Source organism: Thamnophis sirtalis, unplaced genomic scaffold (assembly GCF_051295495.1).
Source record: "Thamnophis sirtalis isolate CommonGarterSnake01/CBP01778 unplaced genomic scaffold, rThaSir2_p1.2 scaffold_3, whole genome shotgun sequence".
Lineage (NCBI taxonomy): Eukaryota > Metazoa > Chordata > Lepidosauria > Squamata > Natricidae > Thamnophis > Thamnophis sirtalis.
The window spans coordinates 132,702,454-132,723,563 of NW_028261383.1; the positions used below are offsets into that span (position 1 = coordinate 132,702,454).

The window sequence follows — 21,110 nt, forward strand, 5'->3', positions numbered from 1 at the left end:
TTTGTGTGTGTGTGTGTTTTTTCTTTTCTTTTCTATTTTTTACTATTCTCTTTTTTTTTGGCTTTTCTTTTATTTATTTTTTTATTTTAAAGTTAGCTGGCTTTATTATACTCAAGTGCTTGTTAAAGAATTATGCCGGGTATGGGACCTGCGAAGCCGTAAGGGGGTTAGGGAGGGGGGATTATAGGGGGGAGGGGGGAGGGTGGAATTACAGTTTCAATTCTTAGAACAATAAGAGTTCACTTGTATACTGCGGCTCGTTTTTCCCCTTTTTTTTTTCTTTTTCTCTTTTATTTTTTTAAAAAAACAAACTGAATAGATTAATTGTAGGGATACACCAAAGTGAGGAGAAGAGGGAAAGAGGAGGGAGAAGTAAAGAGGGAGAGAGAGGGAATGTAAGGAGGGTGAGATGGAGGGAGGGGGAGATGTCTGAGGGGGAAGGGAAGTAGAAGAGGGGAATGTTGGAGGGGAGAAATGAAAGTTGGAGGGGGAGAAGAGAGGGTGTATGGGGGATTGAAGTGTCATGTTGGGTTTTTTTTTTTTATGGTGGATTTTTTTCTCTTTGTTTTTTTGTTACGCACAGTATATAAGTGATTGTATAAAATGAAAATGAAAATGAAATAAATAAAATGTACTTTTTTTAAAAAAAAAAAAAATTATTTTAAGTAAGTTTTCTTCCCATTCATTCCCACTACCACATTTCAAGATTACCACACTTGTTTAATGTCTTTCTTTTAACTACTGTTCTCTTTTTGGTCCTATTCTGAACTGTGTTCTTGGCTATATTTGCTGAAACCAAGAAATGTTAATATATTTGGACATTTAGTTTTTCCACTATTCCTTGCTCTGCTATGAGATTATGCAGTTATGCTTCCTATCTTGACGGTTTTGTTTCAACCTTTGAGTCTTTTCTGTCTCTGAAATCTTCTTTCAGTTTTACTGAAGAAATTAAGCACATGTTGTCTTCAGATGGACCAAGGTTCAGCTAAAAGTGAGCCAGGTTGACCAGCCTTTTTCAATCTTATAAATATTAATTGAATCCTATCTAAAGGAATATATATTATTTAGCACCCCTGAATGATATATATGGGGGGGGGGGCTGGGGTAAGTGTGTAAGCAAGCTCAATTTGTACTACCAAACAATTACATTGTAAAATACTGTACATGCTCTAAAAATGCATAAAGGAGCTGCCTAGTAACTATGTTACTCAAGCCATTTGAGACACGTTGAAAGAAGCTGAGAATTTTTAAATGGTACAGATAAATGTGTATTTGCCTTGCTCTTTGGGCCAGTTTGGAAATTCTTTCTTTCCTAATTCAATACCTAATTATTCTTGATTTTTTCCCTTTAGAGTGAGATCACAGTCTCCAATATGTTCTTGTGTGTTGTACTTGATTGAAAAACGAATACTTTTATATGAGAAATTGATGATTCCCCAAATACATAAAATACTTTATTTAGTGTTGTCTAAGCAATAACAAACATTTCAGGTTATTTTGGTCTGTTCTTTAACACTTAAAAAGAGAACCACAACTACAGAGATAACTTTCGGAACGCGGTTCTCCCACATCTCCTGAACTTCATTTTGTTATTTTGCCTCCTCACCACATTCCCTTGTCAGATGTCACCTTGTCAAATGTCACCTCTCTTTTTCAGCAAGCAGTGCACTAATGATGTTTCTTTTACACTCTTTGTTTATCATGAGTGAGGTGTGATGGCTCAGCAGTTAAAACACACTGACCTTGTCAGCTGGAAAACTGACAGACTGGGTTTGAGATCCAAGTGCCACACGATGGGGTGAGCTCCTGTTCTTTGCCCCAGCTCCTGCCGATCCAACACTTCAGAAGCATGCAAATGTGGGTAGATAAATAGGTACCACTTTGGTGGGAAGTTAACAGTGTTCCATGTACCTTTGGCATAGAGTCATATTTACCACATGACCACAAAAAGGATCTTTGAACAGCACTGGCTCCCTCAGCTAAGAAATGGAGATGAGCAGTGCCCCCTAGAGTTGGACACAACTGGACATGGGAAATATTTACCTTTTGTTTATCGTGATTGTGCGTCTGCAGTTGTACCCAGTGTCACATGGCAGCCTGTGAATGAGTCCCTCTGTCAGCCTCTTTTGGATCAGGAGCTTCATCTTGAGACTGTTGTAACTGAGGGAGGTGAATGGAAAGAGGCATTGACAAGGCCGTGCCTACAACTCCCTGTTTTGCTTTCTGGCTAGTCAGAGGCATGGATTCAGCTTTAGCTGAAACATATCAGCCACTTGATTGGCCAAAAGTAGGAGTTAGAATATTCTTCAGACAAGTCAGATTGACAGACAGACATAGGAAATGCTTTAAGGAGGGCTGCTTCCTTGTGACCCAGCTTGTATTTTCCTCTCATAAGAATGAATGAACCCAACTCCAAGACTTGCCTGACTTCCTTTAAACTCAGAAGTTAAGCAGAATCAAACCGATTAGTACAGATAATCCACAAGTTATGGCAGGTCACTTAGTGACCATTTGAAGTTATATGATAAGCCTCCCCCCCCCCAAGCATTTATGACAAAGTCTCTAAATTACAAATGTTGCAGTAGCATAGCAGTCTTTTGCCCTTACAAATGACCCCAGAGGCACTGCCACATTCACTTTACTCTCCCACTCGAGGGAGAGGAGAGCAGGACGATTTCCCTTCCAGCCTACTGGTCAACTTGCAAATGCTTTTCACATGACTTCAGGCACCCATTCTCTGCAAAAGTGGGCTTTGCACTGAGATACCTCATGCACATAACGGCCCCTGCATTTGATTAGCAAATGCGTAGACGAAAGGAGGGAGTGGTTACTTTCAAGTTACATGATTCACTCTTACGAATCCTCAAATTATGAATGTAATGGGCAGGCTCCATTACATTCGTAAGTTGAGGATTACTTGTACTTGGCTATTAGAAAATCCCAAAATTATTTGTTAGACTGGATCATTGAAATAGCATCCCCCAAGATACAATAGCAAATGACTTCCACATGCTACCAACAAAGCTATATGGCCATGCCTACATGGTCATGAGGACTTCTTTGAATCTGGGGCGTATGTATGTATGTATGTATGTATGTATGTATGTATGTATGTATATATTTAAATAGATACAACAAATATTGCTCAGACCATGATGGTATCCGAAATGGCACATTTTTAAAATAATGTTCTATAAAATAGTTTTTAAAATGTATCGCAATTTAATACTGAATCTATGAAACAAGATCTGTATGGTTTGGCAATCAAGGAGGAAAATTACCATATGCTATCCTTTTCAATTATGTCATTTTTCATGTAACTATGAATTCACATGCAAGAAACCCACATTCTTTTAATCCACATTGTTCTATCTCTCTCCTGCAAATACCCACTTGGTTTACGAAGAAATAAAGACTTTTTCTGCCTTCTGGGAATTTTAATTAATTGCATTAACACAATGCTGAAATGTAAGTTAAATATCAATAGACAAATGTTTTAGCTTATTTCGTGCCAGCTATGTAGTAGCAAATGTAGCAGTCAAAAAAGTGTTGAAGGAGAGGAGGCCAATGGATTTTTGTCAAGGTTTTCCTTTTTTTGCACAGGGACTGATAAGGTTATAAATCATCAGCTTGATTCAGAAATCAATAAGGTCATGATATATTGACTACCAAATCAAACTTTTTATCAGAAGAAAAATATTCATCCTTTTTGCTGGGTAGACCTGTAATTTATACTTGCAAGCATGTTCATTAAATCAAACTTGCCTTCACCACCACCACCTCCGGAGTTCTGAAAATACTTAAAACTGAACTTGGAATTACATAAGTTGTTGTTAGGTCTAAGAACAGATTCCAAGATTTGTTGTTTGAAAATCAGACATTGTGACTGGAAATACACTCTTATGTAAATGTAGAGAAACATACTAAAAAGCATCTGTAAACCTGTTTGAGGAGTCCTTGGTGCTCTCTGAGCTAGTCACACTGATGGTTACCTAGTTTGGACAATGAAACATCTGCAAGAAAGCTCAGCGAGCACCAAAGACCCCTCGTTTCAACTCTGAGCTACACTTATTCTTCTTTCTTAATAAATATATTTATTCTTTAACATTGTGGTCAGTGGTGGGATTCAAATTTTTTTACTACCAATTCTGTGGGGGTGGCTTGGTGGGGGTGGCATGGTGGGCGTGGCAGAGGAAGGATACTGTAAAATCTCCATTTCCTCCCTACTCCAAGGAAAGGTTACTGCAAAATCCCCATTCCCTCCCGATCAGTTGGGACTCGGGAGGCAGAGAATAGATGGGGGTGGGGCCAGATAGAGGTGGAATTTACTGGTTCTCCGAAGTACTCAACATTTCTGTTACCGGTTCTCCAGAACTGGTTAGAACCTGCTGAATACCACCTCTGATTGTGGTAGTTGTGGCCCAGAGGTGGGTTGCTCCCAGTTCAGCCTGGATCAGGTGAACTGGTAGTAGCAGCGGCGGGAGGCTCAGCATCTACAAAAGCATCACACACACGCAGAAGTGCACACAGGAGCATGCCCGAACTGGTAGCAGAAAAATTGGCAACCCACCTCTGTTGTGGCCCAAAGGAATTCTAAAAAGTGAGCTGTATAATGCTTTGGATTTGAAGGCAGAAAGATCCTTTGCACTATGTAGTAGCAGAGTGGAATCCAAACAGTGAATCTTTGGAGGTCGCAAACTTCCTTTCCCAGAAATATGTTACCTTGTGTAGCTGCTTAGTAGTCAGTGCAGTTCACTATCTGCCTTCCAAAGCATCTTCTTCTCTAACCCCAATATGGAGATAGACAAAGATCCCACAGCCTGAGGGCCTTACTAACAAGTAGAAGGAAAAAGAAGTTGATAAAAATGAATTGAATTCTATATGCCGTTTCCTGGCTCTATAGCACTGAGGCATGTGACTAGGGAAATCATGCATACCCCTTTGAAAATCAGCTCAACCTCGCAGGGGATAATTAGTTCAGATTTATCAGTGTTATAAACCCGGGGGGGGGGGGAAATCTGTGTGTTTATGTGTGTACAGAAAAAAGGAGGGCATAAATATTCCTTTTAACTGAAGTCTCGTGCAAAACATAATCGGTGTTGGAGAAATTAAATATACAATGCTGCTAAAAGCCTTGTAGAAATAATACACGGGGAAAAAAAGACTGAGCAACTTAAAAGAAGCTGTTGGGTTGTGTCCAGGTCATAGAGCCAGTGGACTTACAAAGAGAAAATAAACCTCAAAAGCAATAAAGATCTTAATTAGTATACAGTTCTCAAGTTTAAAAAAATATTTCTTATGTCCAATATTTTTAGCTAAATCTGTTCCTTATTCCTTAGGGAGAAACTGATCACTGCAGTAGTTTGCTTCCATAGATATTCCAGTCTTTTGTAGATTCCCCCCCCCCCTTTTAATCAGAGGCTCAGAGGAACAAAGCTGTTTCTCTTCTTTCCCACCTCAGTACCCAGTTTTTGGCTTGAACTTAATTTTGGAGGGTTGTATAGTTTTTGTATATTCTTTGTGCTCTTTAATCTCACAATGTTTTTCACCTTCTTTGGGGATATATGTAGATATGCTTTCTTTAGCTATATTAATGTATGTTTTAAGGTTTGTTTAAAATGTGTTTCATATACTGCAAACACGTCCATTCATTTTTGTGGGGTTGTTTTTTTTTAACTGTTCTCTTGAAATACATTGGGATTTTTAGAACAATGTGTTCCCCCCCCCCACATTATTTTTTTCCTTTTTACTTAGCTGGTTGGAATCTTTCCTCTTGTTGCTCCTTGGATGGAAACTAATAAAACCACTTTTTTTCTCCAGTAGAAAAAAGGGAATTGAGGTAATCTTATTGTGTAGGTACAATTATTCTCAGCCATGCCTAGACCTTTAGCAAAAATGTGGAGTATGTCTGAACCAGCAGCTTGGTGTCTGGCCTGAGGGGGTGGCAGGCAGGCTGCAGACAATGAAGGTACGTGAAAAATTGTGAGGAGGGTGGAAAAGCCATGGCAGAAATATTAGATATAAACAGCCAAAAGATCGGAGGGGAGGTCCTTCATAGTTGATTTCCCAAATGGCAACTCCGTCCAGGTGGCAAGAATCAGAACCACAGAATCCCAGGGCAGGAAGAGACCTTGGAGATCTTCAAGTCAAACCCCCTGCCCAAGGCCGGTGACCTTAAACCATTCTGTACAAATGGTTATCCAATCTCTTCACCCTCCACTTCAATAAATGAGTATGGGAAATTCCTATTGAAGTTTCCAAAAATTCAATAGAAGTAGCAGGGGTGAAATTTGGCAGGTTCTGACAAGTTCTGGAGAACCAGAAGGGGAAATGTTGAGCAGAGAAGCAGCAAATACCACCACTGACTGGCCCCAGAGTGGGGTGGGAATGGAGATTTTGCAGTATCCTTCCCCTGCCATGCCCACCAAGCCACGCCCACAGAACCAGTAGTAAATAATTTGAATTTCACCACTGAGTAGTAGTAATGCCTTCATATTTCCGGCTTCTTTGATCATGCCCGGTTTGGAAAGGGGGGCTTATTAGCATGGTAGCCTGCCCATTCACTACAACTGCACTACAACTACAACTGTCTACATCTCTTCCTTGGGTTGCGCAATCCCAGAAAAATATATATTTGGTTTACACACAAACATTTCAAATCATGTTTTTGCCTCCAGTTCAAAACACTGCATTGCTGTGATCAGGAATATAAAGTGTTAATGGAAAAAAGCTTTGGAAGAAACAGATTTGACACTGGGAATCAGTACAGTGATTCCTATAAAGTGATTTGTTGCTGCAACTGATAAATCTACTGTCTGCCACTATTTCCTCAACCTTCTCTGATTGTTTTCATCTTGATCTGGGTAAAGAGCAGAACAGCTTCATTAGCTTTTACATGAGACAGCTCGGGAGATGTCTTTTTCTGAATTGTAATTGGTTTCTTTCTGAATGGAGGCCAAAAAGTATTAGAAATCCGCAGCTTATCATAATCCTAATCATCTAACACTATTCCAAACGCCCTCACACTTCTGGGAAACCCACACAGGAGAGAGAATAGAACAAAAGCTTATATTTCATTTATCACAGACAGGCTTTTTTAAAGACAGAAGGAAGCATAGGCAAGGCGAATGTAGCATGAGGGAGGCCCTACTGGCGTATACCCACGGTCCTTCAAGCCCAGGACTTTACATTCTGCAGGGTAGGCCAAGTCTCTCGGGAAGCTCACAAGAGGATGCAGAGGCAGTTGGCCTTTCCAACAATTGATGTAGATGAGTTAGAACTCTGCTTAGCCATCTACACTAAACCAGATGGTTCTTTGTCATGTCATTTAAGCCAGTAACTTTACTGTACCTCAGCAGAGTAAACACCATGTGCTAATTAGACCTTGATCGAAGAATATTTTCTCTTAAATCTCCTGCCTCAGTTTTGCTGGATGGCCCTCAGTTCCCATATAATGCATGAGGAAAAAACATTTGTCTCCTCATTCTTTTATTTGCTTTATAAATCTCTACTCTGCCCTCACTTTAATGTCATGTTTTTTCCCAACTAAAAAGTCCCAAATATTTTAATCTTTAATCACAAAAGAAATTTTTCTGCATCAGGGATCTGGCTAGATTATTCATTTTTTAAATTTTATTTTATTTATTTTGTTAAACTGCGTGTTTGGTTGAATCAGCAGAGCCCATCTCTTGGCTTTTCATTTTTTTTATCTGTACCTTAATTGCATCCAAATGGTCCACAGATGTGTTTTTTTCTCTGCAGCTAGGATAAAATGTTGCATTTGTCTTAAGAACATGTCTGATAGTGCATCCTAATTTAGAGTACAAAAAAGGCTTTTTAAAAATAAATAAATCCAGACCATTATTTATTAATTAGAGGTGTGTGAGAGTGTTGTTACATTAGCTGAGAAGAAGTTGTTGAAAATGGAAAAATACTAGAGGGTACTGATGACTGCCTGCTTAGCTACTAAAAAGACTGGATGCCTTTGAATTAGATTAGATAAAATAAGATTGGGCCATTGCTGTATCCAAAGGAAATGCTCTAAGGAGGGCTGCTTCCTTATGACCCGGCTTGTATTTTCCTCTCATAAGCATGAATGAAGCCAACTCCAAGACTTGCCTGACTTCCTTTAAACTCAGAAGTTAACTAGAATCAAACCTGATTAGTACAGGTAATCCACAAATTACAAGTCACTTAGTAATCGTTCGAAGTTATGCGATAAGCTCCCCCCCTCAAGTGTTTATGACAAAGTCCCAAAATTACAAATGTTGCAGTATCATAGACCCCAGAGCAGGGATGAAATCAACTTACTTTCACTACCAGTTCGCAAATGTAAGCGCACACTCATCCATTAGATTGGACATTGTTTGGGAGAGAGCCTGCTTCTTTTATCAAGATGAACTCTTAAACATCTGGATGGAAGCGAAATGTGTTCAAAGTACCTGGAGGGCATCAAACTGGTTATGGCAGTGAGGACCAACCATTCACTTTCTAAAAACATTTTCCACCTGCAAGGCATGTAGATTTCCTTTTGTTTGTGTATGTATAGTTTGACTCTCATTTTTTCAGAGCAACAAAACTAAGGCACCTATTAGCATAGACACAATTTATTTGGAAGAAGGAGCGGGATACTTTTGTAGTCCAGTTTTATTAGGAATATATAAATCAAGAAGAAGCTTAATCAGGTTTTTGCACGCTGTGTTGCAGTGCCTTATCTTCTGCTGGCAATTCAGCACCAAAGAGCTAGATATAAATTACCCAACTGCATATGGGTATAAACATATGGGATAAGGCTGAACAACATACACACTTACATTGATTCAGTAAAGATGCAACTTCTACAGTCAGGCCATCTCCACTTGCCTTTCACTTCATCCACTTCCAGTCTTGCAGAGCTGAGCTGAACTTCACAGTTGGGGATGATATGCCCAACCAGAAGTATATTACTATTGGGGCTGTACTCTATTTCATGGCTAGCTTGTTTTGTGAGGGTACAGTTGCAATAGTCTAAAGGTAGCCCTTAACTTATGACCACAATTGAGCCCAACATTTTTGTGGCTACATGAGACATTTGTTAAGTGAGTTTTGCCCCATTTATGACCTTTCTTGCCACAGTTGTTAAGTGAATCACTGCAGTCGTTAAGTTAAATAACACAGTTGTACAGTGAATCTGGTTTCCCGTGGACTTTGCTTGTCAGAAGGACACAAAAGATGACCACATGAACCTAGGACACTGCAACTGTTATAAATATGAGTCTGTTGCCAAGTGTTTAAATTTTAATCATGTGATCATGGGGATGCCACAATGCCACAACGTGTGATAAACGGTTATGTCACTTTTTTCAGTACTATTGTAACTTTAAATGGTTACTAAACAAACTGTTGCAAGTCAAGGACTACCTGTACTTTCTTCTCCCAACCTGTGATTTGTTAACTGACCACAGCTGACTCACCTGTCCTTCTTAGATGACTTGATCTATTTTGCTTTCATTCTTTTGTTTCTTCCTTGGCTTTTGCCTTTTAAAACTCTTCCAACCTTTTCTGTCCCTCCTTTTTCCTTCTGTGTTGTATTTAATACCTCCTCCAGTTATATAGCTGCTCAATCTCAAATCTCTGTTATTTGTTTACTGTCCTCTAGCTCTGTTCACAATCACCTCTTCCTTGTCAACTTATGTTTTTCCCCCATGAGTGTTGCTCTGCCTCTCTACCCCTCATTTCTCGCAGGCCTCTTCTGATTGCAGTTTAAAGCCATTTACTTTCTTCATACCACCTTTTCATATCTTCTTCTGATACATTACTGTAAAATGAGGTATTCATTAAAGTGTAATGTTTCTCTACTTGAATATGTTTAGGTGCATTTTAACTTGAAATTGGTTATTCCATGATGCTGCTGTCTGTCATTCCCCATGTAATAAGCCTTAGATTGTTGCAAAAAAAAAAACAGCTGGAGGAAAAAAAATTAAAAATTGGTTATCTAGCAAAGTAATTTCTCTTATGATTTGTTTGAAGAAGAAGGGCTGCCCAAGAAGCAATTTGCATAGTAATATGATTTAACTTGGATTGATTATATTTTTACTGGGTAGGTTGAGTCCATGTGATACGAGTTTGATGATTATCCTCGATTACGTAGAATTGTAGAGAGAAAAAAATCTTCAAGGTTGTTTGTTTAAATTCTTTTCTTGATTTGAAATCTGCAATTCAGGATGTTGCCACAGTATTCTTGGCAGATGGCTATCCAACGTGGACCACATTCAAATATCTTAAATTATTAGAATGCTTCCACTAATATTTAGCCCACATTTGCTTTCCTGACCTTTGAAGCAACAGAGAGCAGTTATTTTCCTATTTAACATGTCTTGAATGGACTAGGTACTGATGACCAATCTAAATGGTATTTCACTTAAAGTTCTCTATAAGGTACAGTTCTTTTTTAGAACAACGTTAAAAAGAAACTACTTCTGATTCTTTAATAGCAACAAAATCAAATCTGTCTGGGCACCATATCGGTTTCTAAGTTACATTGGCTTTCTTTTCAGCAAAATGTTCACCGTGTCATGAATAATAATTTCAAAAGAGATGGGCATGAAAGCAAAAGAGCTTAACTTGAATATTTGTCTTTGAAAATAGCAAGCCTAATTAGAATAATCAAAGGCAGTGTTCTCTTATCTTCTTCATTATAAAATATTATTATTTCATTAAAATGTGTATTTTCATGCAAACAATGCAGCTGCATATTTCTTTTCAGAACCCTTCCAAATCCTTGATCAGAACCAGCTTTGATGGTGCTGATAAAAGCCATGAGCTTTGCATATTTGATGCCTTGGGTCAGTAGCAATAGCTGTGGATGACTGAGTGATGGATTTGGGTTGAGCTTTATTTTAATTTATTTTTAAAAAATAGTTGTAAACTACTGCAGTTGCAAAATGCAGGCAGTTTTAAGAACTGAAAGAGGGATTCTTTAAGCTAAAATAGAAATTGCTTGCAGTTGGAAAGCTACCTGATTAAGCTATAGCTTAATCAGTAGGATCATCATTTATAGAAACTAGCTTTAATGAGCAAGTTAGCGTGGCAGATCTCTACACCAAGTGGTTTCAAGCAAATTCTACCAGTTTTGTAGATCAAAGGGACTTGGGTAAGCTACTCTTGCCAGAAGCCTTTTTTTTTTTTCAGCCGATGCATTTTCCTTATTTCATCTCCAGATTTAGTTTTTGCTGACATTTTTAAACGCTAACATTAAAAGTAGATTTATGTTTATTATCTGGTGTTCACTGAATTTTAAGCAGACAGGTTGGCTATGTAGCATCAAGCATAATTTCCCCCTCCCCAATAAGAGTTTCCAATTGAAATAATGGCAATAGGAAATAATCAAGTGAGGCCACATATGGCACCAGTTTTGTCAGTCATGCAGTGGTGGTGACCAAATCAGAACCATTCAGCGTCATATTACTGATTGATTGATTGATTGATTGATTGATCAATTCATTCATTCACTGAATTTCTATAGCCAGCCAACTCAACCAAGTGATTTAAGGAGCTTACAATTCTGAAACTCTAAAACAGTGTAAACATTAAAACAGTTAAAAAAAAACATCCACAAAATACATAAGTACAACCAGGAACTGTGATGATTAATTAGCTAATAATAAAACCAAGTAACAGGACTTCTCACACATTCCAAACCCCAGGCCCGGGTAAATAGCCAAGTTTTTAAAACTTTGCAAAAAGTCAACAGGGATGAAGCCAATGTAATCTCCATGGGGAGAATGTTCCATAAGGCAGGGGCTACAGCAGAGAAAGCCCTTCTTCTACTTTCCATCAATCAATATGGGCTGACAGGATCAGCAGCATGCCTAGTTTGTTTAGTTGAATTTGACAAGTAGACAATCTTGGGAAAAGATAGTCTTTCAGGTAATCTGGTTCAAAGAGACATAAGGCTATAAAGCTGACTGAAAATATTACTCTTGTTTGAACCAGGCAGGGGGCTGCTACAATTTCTCTCTACATTCCTTCCTCCTTTTTTCTTCCCCATTTAAAATGACTCTATGGAGATAGAGTCAATGACCTTCAATAACCTTAGAAGACAGCATAGAAGAAGATGGCTCTCCATCTCACCAATTCCTTGAGGATAGAAACATTGCCTAAGTAATGTGCTATGATAGCTGCCTAGGATTAGAACCGAGGGAATACTATTGAATTGACCTAGCATAAAAGCCTTGCAATATGTCAGTGATGTGGTATGGGAAAGGTAGTTGGCAGAAGCATACAAACAACTGAAAACTGAATTCCTTTTCCTTTCTTTAAAGAGTTCTAAAACATTGTGATAACACATTCAGAACATTACTTTTATTTATTTTATTTTACTGATTTATCCCATCTTCATTATTTTTGCAAATAACTCAAAGCAGTGAATATGCCCAACATACCTTCCTTGCCCTATTTTCCCTACAACAACAACCTTGTGAGGTAGATTGGGCTGAGAGAAAGTGATTGGCCCAATGTCACTCAGTTGGCTTTCATGACTAAGGCAGTACTAGAACTCACCGTCTCCCAGATTCTAGCCTGGTCCCTTAGCCACTAGTTCAAACAGATTTTCTTTAGGTTCTTTTCCACATAGATTGAAGTTTGTCTTCTGAAATTAAAGGGCCTAAATCAGCTTGGGTGAAGATAAATTTCAGCGAAAGATTGAGGAAATGTAGCACTATAATTGATGCACATTAGAGCAGGGCTCCCCAGTCCTCAAGGCCATGGACCACCAGCGAGCCGCAGCCCGTTGGGAACTGGGCCACCAAAGCAGCAGGTGGACACACGAAGCTTCATTTGCACATGCATGGGATTTAGGTTGCACAGACAAAACCACTTCCTCCACCACCCCAGCCACTGCCGGTTCAAGAATCAAAAACTTTGGGGATCCCTGTATTTGAGCACTACAAAAACAAAATATATGAGAATGCACTTCATGCCCTTTGTAAGAGCAAATTTGGATTCTGCACCACAGCTAAAAAACCAGATTTGTTTTATAATACTTATGGCACCAAGCCCATGTTAGCCTAGTAAGAAAAATGTAAATATAGTAACATCCACACATTCCTAAGGTCCCTCAATTTGGGGGCAACTTTCCCCTGGTAATGTTTGAAAGCCTACCACCAAATAATTAAAGTGGTTCACATATTTAATTAAATTTCCTTCTAATTGTAACTTGTAGGATTTTTCCACCCGGTGTGTCATCTCTGTACAAAAAGAAAAAAATAAATTGATATTTGTTAATTGTATAATTAATTGGTTTACATTTAATTATAATTACATTTTATGAGGCATTCTGGTTATAGTTAGTTACCTTGAAAAGCTAACTAGCAAAGGGGAAGTCATCTACCAGCTCCTATAAGGTTTTTTTTGTAATGAAAGCTTGTTCATTCAGGGGAAGGGATTTTTTTCCTTCTCCTCCTCCCCAGAATGTTTTAATTCTACCAGGATTTGAGAACAATATTTTACTTTATTTTTGCAAGTAGACCACAAAGCATCTTTTGCTTTCAGCATGCTGATTCTACTAGCTGTGGTTTTAAAGTAGACAGTGTAACCATTTTTCAAACTACTGTATTTCCAGTTGTGCAAAAAGAAACCACAGAATTCCCCCCACGGGATTTATCTGCAATCATCTGCTACACCTTCTGCATTTATGTTTCGCTGAGACATGCTTCACGGTGCCATGTATTCGAAAAAGAATAATGTAAAAAATCCCATTCTCTGCTTTTAAATGGAAGAAAGCTTTGGAGACTGACGTTAAAATGGCTCAGTGCCTTTGTCGATTTATGCAAGCAGTCACTAGATTCAAACAGATCTGCTATAATAAGTCATTTATATAAGCTTCCTCAATTTACATGGCTCTTTAAAAATAATAGAAGGTTCTCTCTCACCCCCCCCCCTCTCTCTCCCTCCCTCCCTTCCTCCCTCCCCCCCTCTCTCTTCATATCAGAACTTACAGCCAGAAAGAGACATGCTACAAGGCTTAGACCTTATTAAGCTGTAGCTTTAAAAATATTAGTTGATGAATCACATGATTTATAAATCCTGGGCTGCAAATGTGCATTTTTAGAAAGCTGTTCCCTACTGAGAAGATTCTAATTCTGACATTGGTGTATGGAGTTTGCATTCATGCAGTGCATCGCTTCTTTTCTTTTCATACGCCCTGTCTTTTTTCCCCCTGTAATTTTCAAGGAGAAATGTCACTTTCCTTAGGCTTTGTGAAAATAATTACCAGCGAAAGTAATGTATAACAATTTATATTAATTGATTAAAAAGCATAGCCCAGGCTTTGATTAGCCTGGAACTAAACAATTTATAACATTAGACACTAAAGGTGGCGCATGTTTAAGTGCACAAAACCATCTGCCTGTTACTGCTCTTAGTCAAGCCAAACTGAAGAATCTCCTCACAACAGAAATAAAGAAGAAAGTGAATGTATTTATTTATTAGCTTTCTAGTAGATCTCACCTTTATTTTATATGACGGACAGCATATATAATGTACAACTTTCTGTTTTCTCACAACAACCCTGTGGGGTAGGTGGTGCTGAGGAAGAGTGACTGATCCAGTTACCTAGCTGGCTTCCATTCCTAAGGGATGAATATCACTCATGGTTTCTCAGTTTCTAGTCCAGCTACTTAGCCAGTACACCTGGGGAGCGTGGTGGCTCACATGGTTAGGATGCTGGATTGGAGCCCCTGTTCGAGATCTGGGTGCTTCTGCATAGGGGGGTGAGCTCCTGTCATTTGCTCCAGCTCCCACAGACGTCCCCCGTGGCAATTGTGATGTCACTGGTTAATCCTTTCAACACGGAAGCGCCTTAGTTTCCTCTGACACGAATGAGATGGGGGACAAGTACACTAAACCGCTTCAGAAATTAAACTGAAATGGCATTCACACATACACGGCTATTTATTTTTATATGTTTGTTAAATTTATTTGCCACCTGTCTTGCTATGGGGCTACTCTCTATAAAATAAGAAAAAGAAAAAGAAAGGACTGTAAAATAGTAGGACACTAAAATAAACAATGAAAAAGCGCACAGTGAGAATATATACCAAATCTCTTCCTTTGTTTTGTTTTGTAATTGTCCTGCTCTCATGTCTTTTCATTAGATTCCCGAAGAGCACGATTTGGAGAGCCAGATCCGCAAAGAGAGGGAGTGGCGATTTCTGCGCAATGCTAGAGTCCGAAAGCAAGCACAGGCAATTATCCAAAAAGGTGATTTCCCCCCCCCTTTCTTCTTGCCTTTTCTGATGCCCCAAAGAGAAAAAAATGGCAATTTTTTCCGCTATGTCTATGTGCTCCATCCTGCTTCAACAATGCACCCTTGAGCCTCAATACTAATCATTGATCTTTGGTGTCAGTTTGGCTAATCTGATTATGTCCTCCCCAGACATCTGGCATACTATTCTATGAAGATAAAGTAGAAGTTATATTTCAATTACAAGAAAGGATGTTGCAAGCTAAATGGCAATTTTCCCCACTGCTGCTAAAAGGCAGAATTAAAGTATGATAACGTCCCTAATGCTTCCAAGGTTTTCTGCAGTTTCTTATGTATTGGCATTCTTTACCTTTATAGATTATTTTCCCCCGACTGTGCCTTTGGATTCAAGTCTATTCTGTGTTTTATTGAAAAGTCACCTGGCTTCTTTATAACTCTTTATGTATTTGCAAATTATTGTTTAAGAACTGTGATTATTTGAGTTCCTTGCATCTTGCTGATGTAACCCCCTAAATTTTGTATAGCAAAATAAAATAAAATAATGAAAAATAGATTGTGTAATAATAAGAATAGTGAGTCAGAGCGAGTGAATATGTGTTGCTCACCTACATTTTGAGCACGACACAAGATGGGTTTTTTTTTTAACCAGAATTAGAGAGAGTGGGTGGTTTCCCATCTTGAGTTATCAGCTGGAAAAAGATTAGTGCAAAATATCAATTTTTTGAGAGAGATGATCTGTCTCTTACATGTAGCTCAGTTCTTTTGAAGTGACTTCATTCATCGTCATTGATTTAGGAGGGGTTTTTTTTGGAGGTAGGGTCTTTCTTCTATGCTTACTGTATGGCCCCCCTTTTTTCTGCACATAAGGGTTTCTCATGGCAAAAACTTGCTTTTGTGTGAGCCGGTCCTCATCCTTTTTAGCCTTTTGTTTGTATTTTTTAATGAGACAGTTTCAATTTCTTTGTAACATCTGTTTATGACACCTGTCTGCTTATTTTGCCTGATACCCAAAATGATGTATTAATTTGTTCAGAGCTTTTAAGTTCTAGATTTCCCAGGTGAGGAGTTGCAAGCAATAAGAGAAATCTGGCTGCCCTCTTTCAGTCAGGAAATATACACATAATGCTGAAGTACATCAGATGTACAATAGCTGGATCATGGTTTCATTTTTTGACTGGAAGAAGATAAATTAATTTACCTGGAGGAAAATGGAAGGGCTATGTTATTTTTTCCATTTAATTTGAAGAGTTTTCCTATGCTGTAGCTTAGATATATTTTTTTTTTGTAAAACAGTAAGCAATGCCCAGTCAGTTTAGTGAACTATAAAAGATTGATGCTAATATTCTTTCTGAAATACTTTTTAGGTATTTCAAGACTAGATGATCAAATCTTTCTGAACAGGAACCCCGGCATGCCTTCTGTAGTCAAGTTTCATCCGTTCACACCATGCATAGCAGTGGCTGACAAAGATAGCATCTGGTAAAAATACTGATTTTAAAGTCACACAGTCTTATTTGATCTGGTGCCTTCTTCTTGCCCCCAGAGGGAAGGCCTTATAAAACTATAATCTTGGCTGAGTATAGATTTTCTATACAGAGTTTCAAATTTATTATTCTTTCTACAAAAGCTGAAAAGTCAATGAAAACATAATAATCAAAAAATATGAAACACTGGGGGGGTGGGGGGTGGAGCAAACTGCAGCCGTTCGACAGAATGATATCCTGGATACCTAAAGCCAGGTTAATTAATGGATTCCACTTTATTTCATTTAATTTACTCTTGCTTTTTCCCCCTTCTTTTCTCAGTTTTTGGGATTGGGAAAAAGGGGAAAAGTTGGACTATTTTCACAATGGAAACCCACGTTACACTAGGATCACTGCCATGGAATATCTGAATGGACAAGACTGTTCGCTACTCCTGACTGCTACAGGTTGGTATATTCTTTTTATGTAAAGCAGATAATAGAACTAAGAAGCATCAAAAGTTTTGTCTGCCTCATCATCTTACTGATTCATTCAATCTTAGACACAATATATCTCTATTTGTTTTCACACATTCTGCTAGCCAACTTTTGAGTCATCCCGCAAGCTGTTATCACACAGCAGACCATGATAATCATATAAACAATGATCCTATGAGTGTTTTACTATTTTCTTCACCCATCCTCATTTCTTCTCAAATACGTAAAACATGTTGAAAGTAGGCGAGAGAAATTTTATATTAGATTCTCTTCCATAATCTTCCTCCTGACAGTAATTGCAGGAATTCACATCATGTCATAACTTTGCCTCAGACTTTCTGTTGGTATGGCTCTTCCAAAGCATTCCCTCTCTGGGACTAATGTGAATTACCTGAAGCCCAAGAGCCACGTCTACCCCTTGGGTGCATCTCTTGAAGATCAACAAAAGTTGTTGGTTTTTTTAACCAAATTGTAATTTGTAATGTGAAAGAAGGGGGTAATTATTAAATATGTGTCTGGAAAGTAATTCTTTTGATTATATTTAATTAATTTCTAAATCAAAAATAGCCACTTTTTACAATGCATCCTTTAACAAGCTATTCAAAGACCAGATGGGGTATCCAGACCAGAAGATGTTGTACAAGACTTCAGGGTAGGTTAGTTTTAAAGAAAAGTATCTCCAGGAATATTCCATTATACAGCAACCTCCTTTACCTTAACCTCCCCAAACAGCATTATTATTATGAACATATTATTTACTGGGTAGATATTATCTAAGCATATCCTTCTCATAACCTTTATTAAGAGCATGATTACATAGCATAAGCAAGGCCCAGGTATTCCTATGATTGCTGCAGGGACTTGGGTATATAAATGAAAGAGTATTGCCAGTCCTAGAAAATAGATTGTATTCAATTAAGGAGAAATTGTATTTTTTTAAAAAAGTTATCCATTTAAAGATTTGAAATGTGGGATTCTTTTTAAAATGATTAAGCGCCTGGTTTTTAGTTCTTCAATTTCAATGCAGGCAATCTTCATCTTTCCTTAGACAATCATCTAACACTGTTTCCAATAAGGTGGAGATACTCTAGGTAGTTCCAAGTGTGCCTAGATCAGGGGTGTCAAACTCAAGGCCCGTGGGCCGGATCCCAATCTCCATGCGGCCCTCCCGACCTCCGTTTTCGCTGGCAGAAGTTTGCAAGAGGCTGTCGCAACTGAAAACAAAGCTCATGAGGGCCACGCTCCCAATCTCCATTTTTGCTGGCAGAGAGTTGCAGGAGGCCGTCATAAAATGGAGCTTGGGAGCCCTTTTTCACTGGCAGAGCACTCAGGTGACCACAGGTGCCCCTGACACGAATGATGTTGAGCTGGCCACGTCTACCACACACACACTCTCCCCCAAGGTCAAACACAACCTTGAATGAAATCGAGTTTAACACCCCTGGCCTAAATGTTGATTTTTATCACAGGGGTTCCTGCTACCATTTCTTGGAATGCTGCTTTTGGAAAGAACCATGGCCACTTCTGGATCCAGAGCCCTTCCATCCCTCTTAAATATGCTTTTTGATAACTGACTTTACTAATCCCCTCCATACATTTCAGATACATTTGGGGATAAGTGAAGGTCCAAAAATTATAGCTCTTCCAGGCTAATAAGCCCAGTAGCTCTCCCTCTTCCCCTGCCATAATAGGCACCATCACCCAGCCAGGATTTAGAAAGGGCTTATTCACCACTTCATTTCCTCACCTGCTTTCATTGGCTTCTTCTGCCCAAGTCTATATAGCAATAGCACTTAGACTTATACACCGCTTCATAGTGCTTTTACAACCCTCTCTAGGTGGTTTACAGAGTCAGAGTCAGCCTTTTGCCCCCAACAATCTGGGTCCTCATTTTACCCACCTCAGAAGGATGGAAGGCTGAAACAGCCTTGAGCCGGTGAGATTTGAACTGCCGAACTGCAGCTAGCAGTCAACTGAAGTAACTTGCAGTACTGCACTCTAACCACTGTGCTACCTTGGTTCTATAGCTAAGATCATTGCAAAGTTCTTCTAAAAGCAATGACCTTATAAAGTATAACCTACCTGGATTTACAAGACAATCAGTCAGCTAAATATATACTCACAGAAAGCCTCTTCTCATGAGTTATTTTTTCCCCAACTTCATAATGAAGGTGTGTGTGAGAAAGCGAGGAAGCCTCTCTATTTTTTGAATGGCCACAGTGAAGTGTCATTCATAGAACATTACTGGACAATGCAGAGATGAAAATCTTTTTACAAAGAGATTAAGGAAAAAATAGGAATGGGTGGTTTCCTGGGAGATAAATGATTTATATCCCTATTTTAATCAATCCTTGTAGCCTTAAACAACAACCTGAGATCATGCTGCAAAAATTCAGCCAGATTTGGAGATGAATTTCAGCAATGTGGTCTCAGAATATTGGAGAATTGTATATATGGTTGTCTACTACTGTCCCAGACTGACAAACTTCTAAAATTCAGCATCATATTATAGTATAGAGGCTTCATAAAAAATATTTGAGCTAGAGTTATATCTTAAACACAGTAGAAAAATGCTTATTGGGTAACAAGAATGTAGCAAACAACCAAGTGAATAAGATACCACAGGTAGTATGAGCTCAGAATGATATGTACAATTGGAAATCTGATGAAAACCAGTATGTTATGTCTTGTCTGATTCTTAATATGTGAGTCTATATTGTTTAGAATTTCTTATATGACAGCTCTAATTTTTAGGAAAGTTTTTTCTTAGGAAATTGACTATGATGAAAAGTTTAATCTCCATAGTGCTAGACCCAGTGTCAACTCTAAAGCTTTTGAAAATGGTATGCCTCTTTTATTTAAATCCACTAATCTAAAATAAAATGTTCTGTACTAAGATAAGGTTGTTTGCTCTATATTCCCAAAGCCACTTTTTTATATTGCTTCGTATGTTTCTTTTTTTCTTTCTTTTTTCTTTTTTTGTCCTGTCTTCAAGATGATGGTGCTATAAGAGTGTGGAAAAACTTTGCTGACCTGGAGAAGAATCCAGAGATGGTAACAGCCTGGCAGGGTTTGTCAGACATGCTACCTACAACACGTGGTAAGTATAACCATAACACTCTTTTTCTGAATGTAAAATATAACAATAATTAGCCTTGGTCTGAAGTGAGGCTGGGTAATCTGGAGCTGTCTTCTTTGCTTCTGCTTTCAGTAGTATCTTGTCATTAGACTTTCGGCTGCCATGGACTGACATGTTCAGATATTTCTTCCCAGCCAGTTCAGAAAATTATAAAGACAGGTCTAAACATTCTACTTGTGGAATAGATAGAGAGGCATATTTTTAGTAACATGAATCAGGACTAAAGTTGTGTTCCCCCCTCCTGCACTATACGGGTTTTCCTATCAGTGGAGGTCAGGTCTAACTTTCTGCTTCTTGAGAAAGAGTCATAGAGAGCTGCACTGAGCACTGCCCTTCTTGAACTTCTCACAGCAATTGGTTGTCTCCTTCCAATTTTGGGTTTATCCAGAACCTCACTTCTTGCTGCTCTTCTCCTTTATTTGCTGATTCTTCCTTGACCCAGCTTTGCATGCTTCCCATATCACTTTGCTTAGCCCGCTTTGACTTCAGCACATACAGCACTGCTTCAGTCTTTCCTGCCATTAGGGGGGAGGGGGAGGGGGGAGGGGGAAGGAGAAGAAAATAGGAAAAGTCACAATCAGGGCCTTTTTACAAGTTGCATAAACAGTCCCGACACGGTAAGGGCTCTGGCAAAGCTAGATGTCAACAAGAGACTTGTCACTATGCATATTTGATGGAGGCAAGTTAAGTAATACACACACACAAACACACACACAGAAAAACCTCTCTCAAATATTTTAATAGAAAGGTGTTCGCTCTGCTTCCAA

The 21,110-nt window shown here is 38.7% G+C and overlaps 1 protein-coding gene across 2 annotated transcripts in view; it reads left to right on the forward strand.

The window, feature by feature from the left end:
* The window catches only part of RPTOR (regulatory associated protein of MTOR complex 1), a 427,126-nt gene that overhangs the window by 362,510 nt on the left and 43,506 nt on the right, over positions 1-21,110 (forward strand). For both annotated transcript variants that reach the window (XM_087710142.1, XM_087710143.1), the window contains exons 25-28: positions 15,135-15,240; positions 16,609-16,723; positions 17,050-17,174; positions 20,200-20,304. In XM_087710142.1, the coding sequence (XP_087566268.1) occupies positions 15,135-15,240; positions 16,609-16,723; positions 17,050-17,174; positions 20,200-20,304 (451 nt within the window). The remainder of the gene's footprint in view (positions 1-15,134; positions 15,241-16,608; positions 16,724-17,049; positions 17,175-20,199; positions 20,305-21,110) is intronic.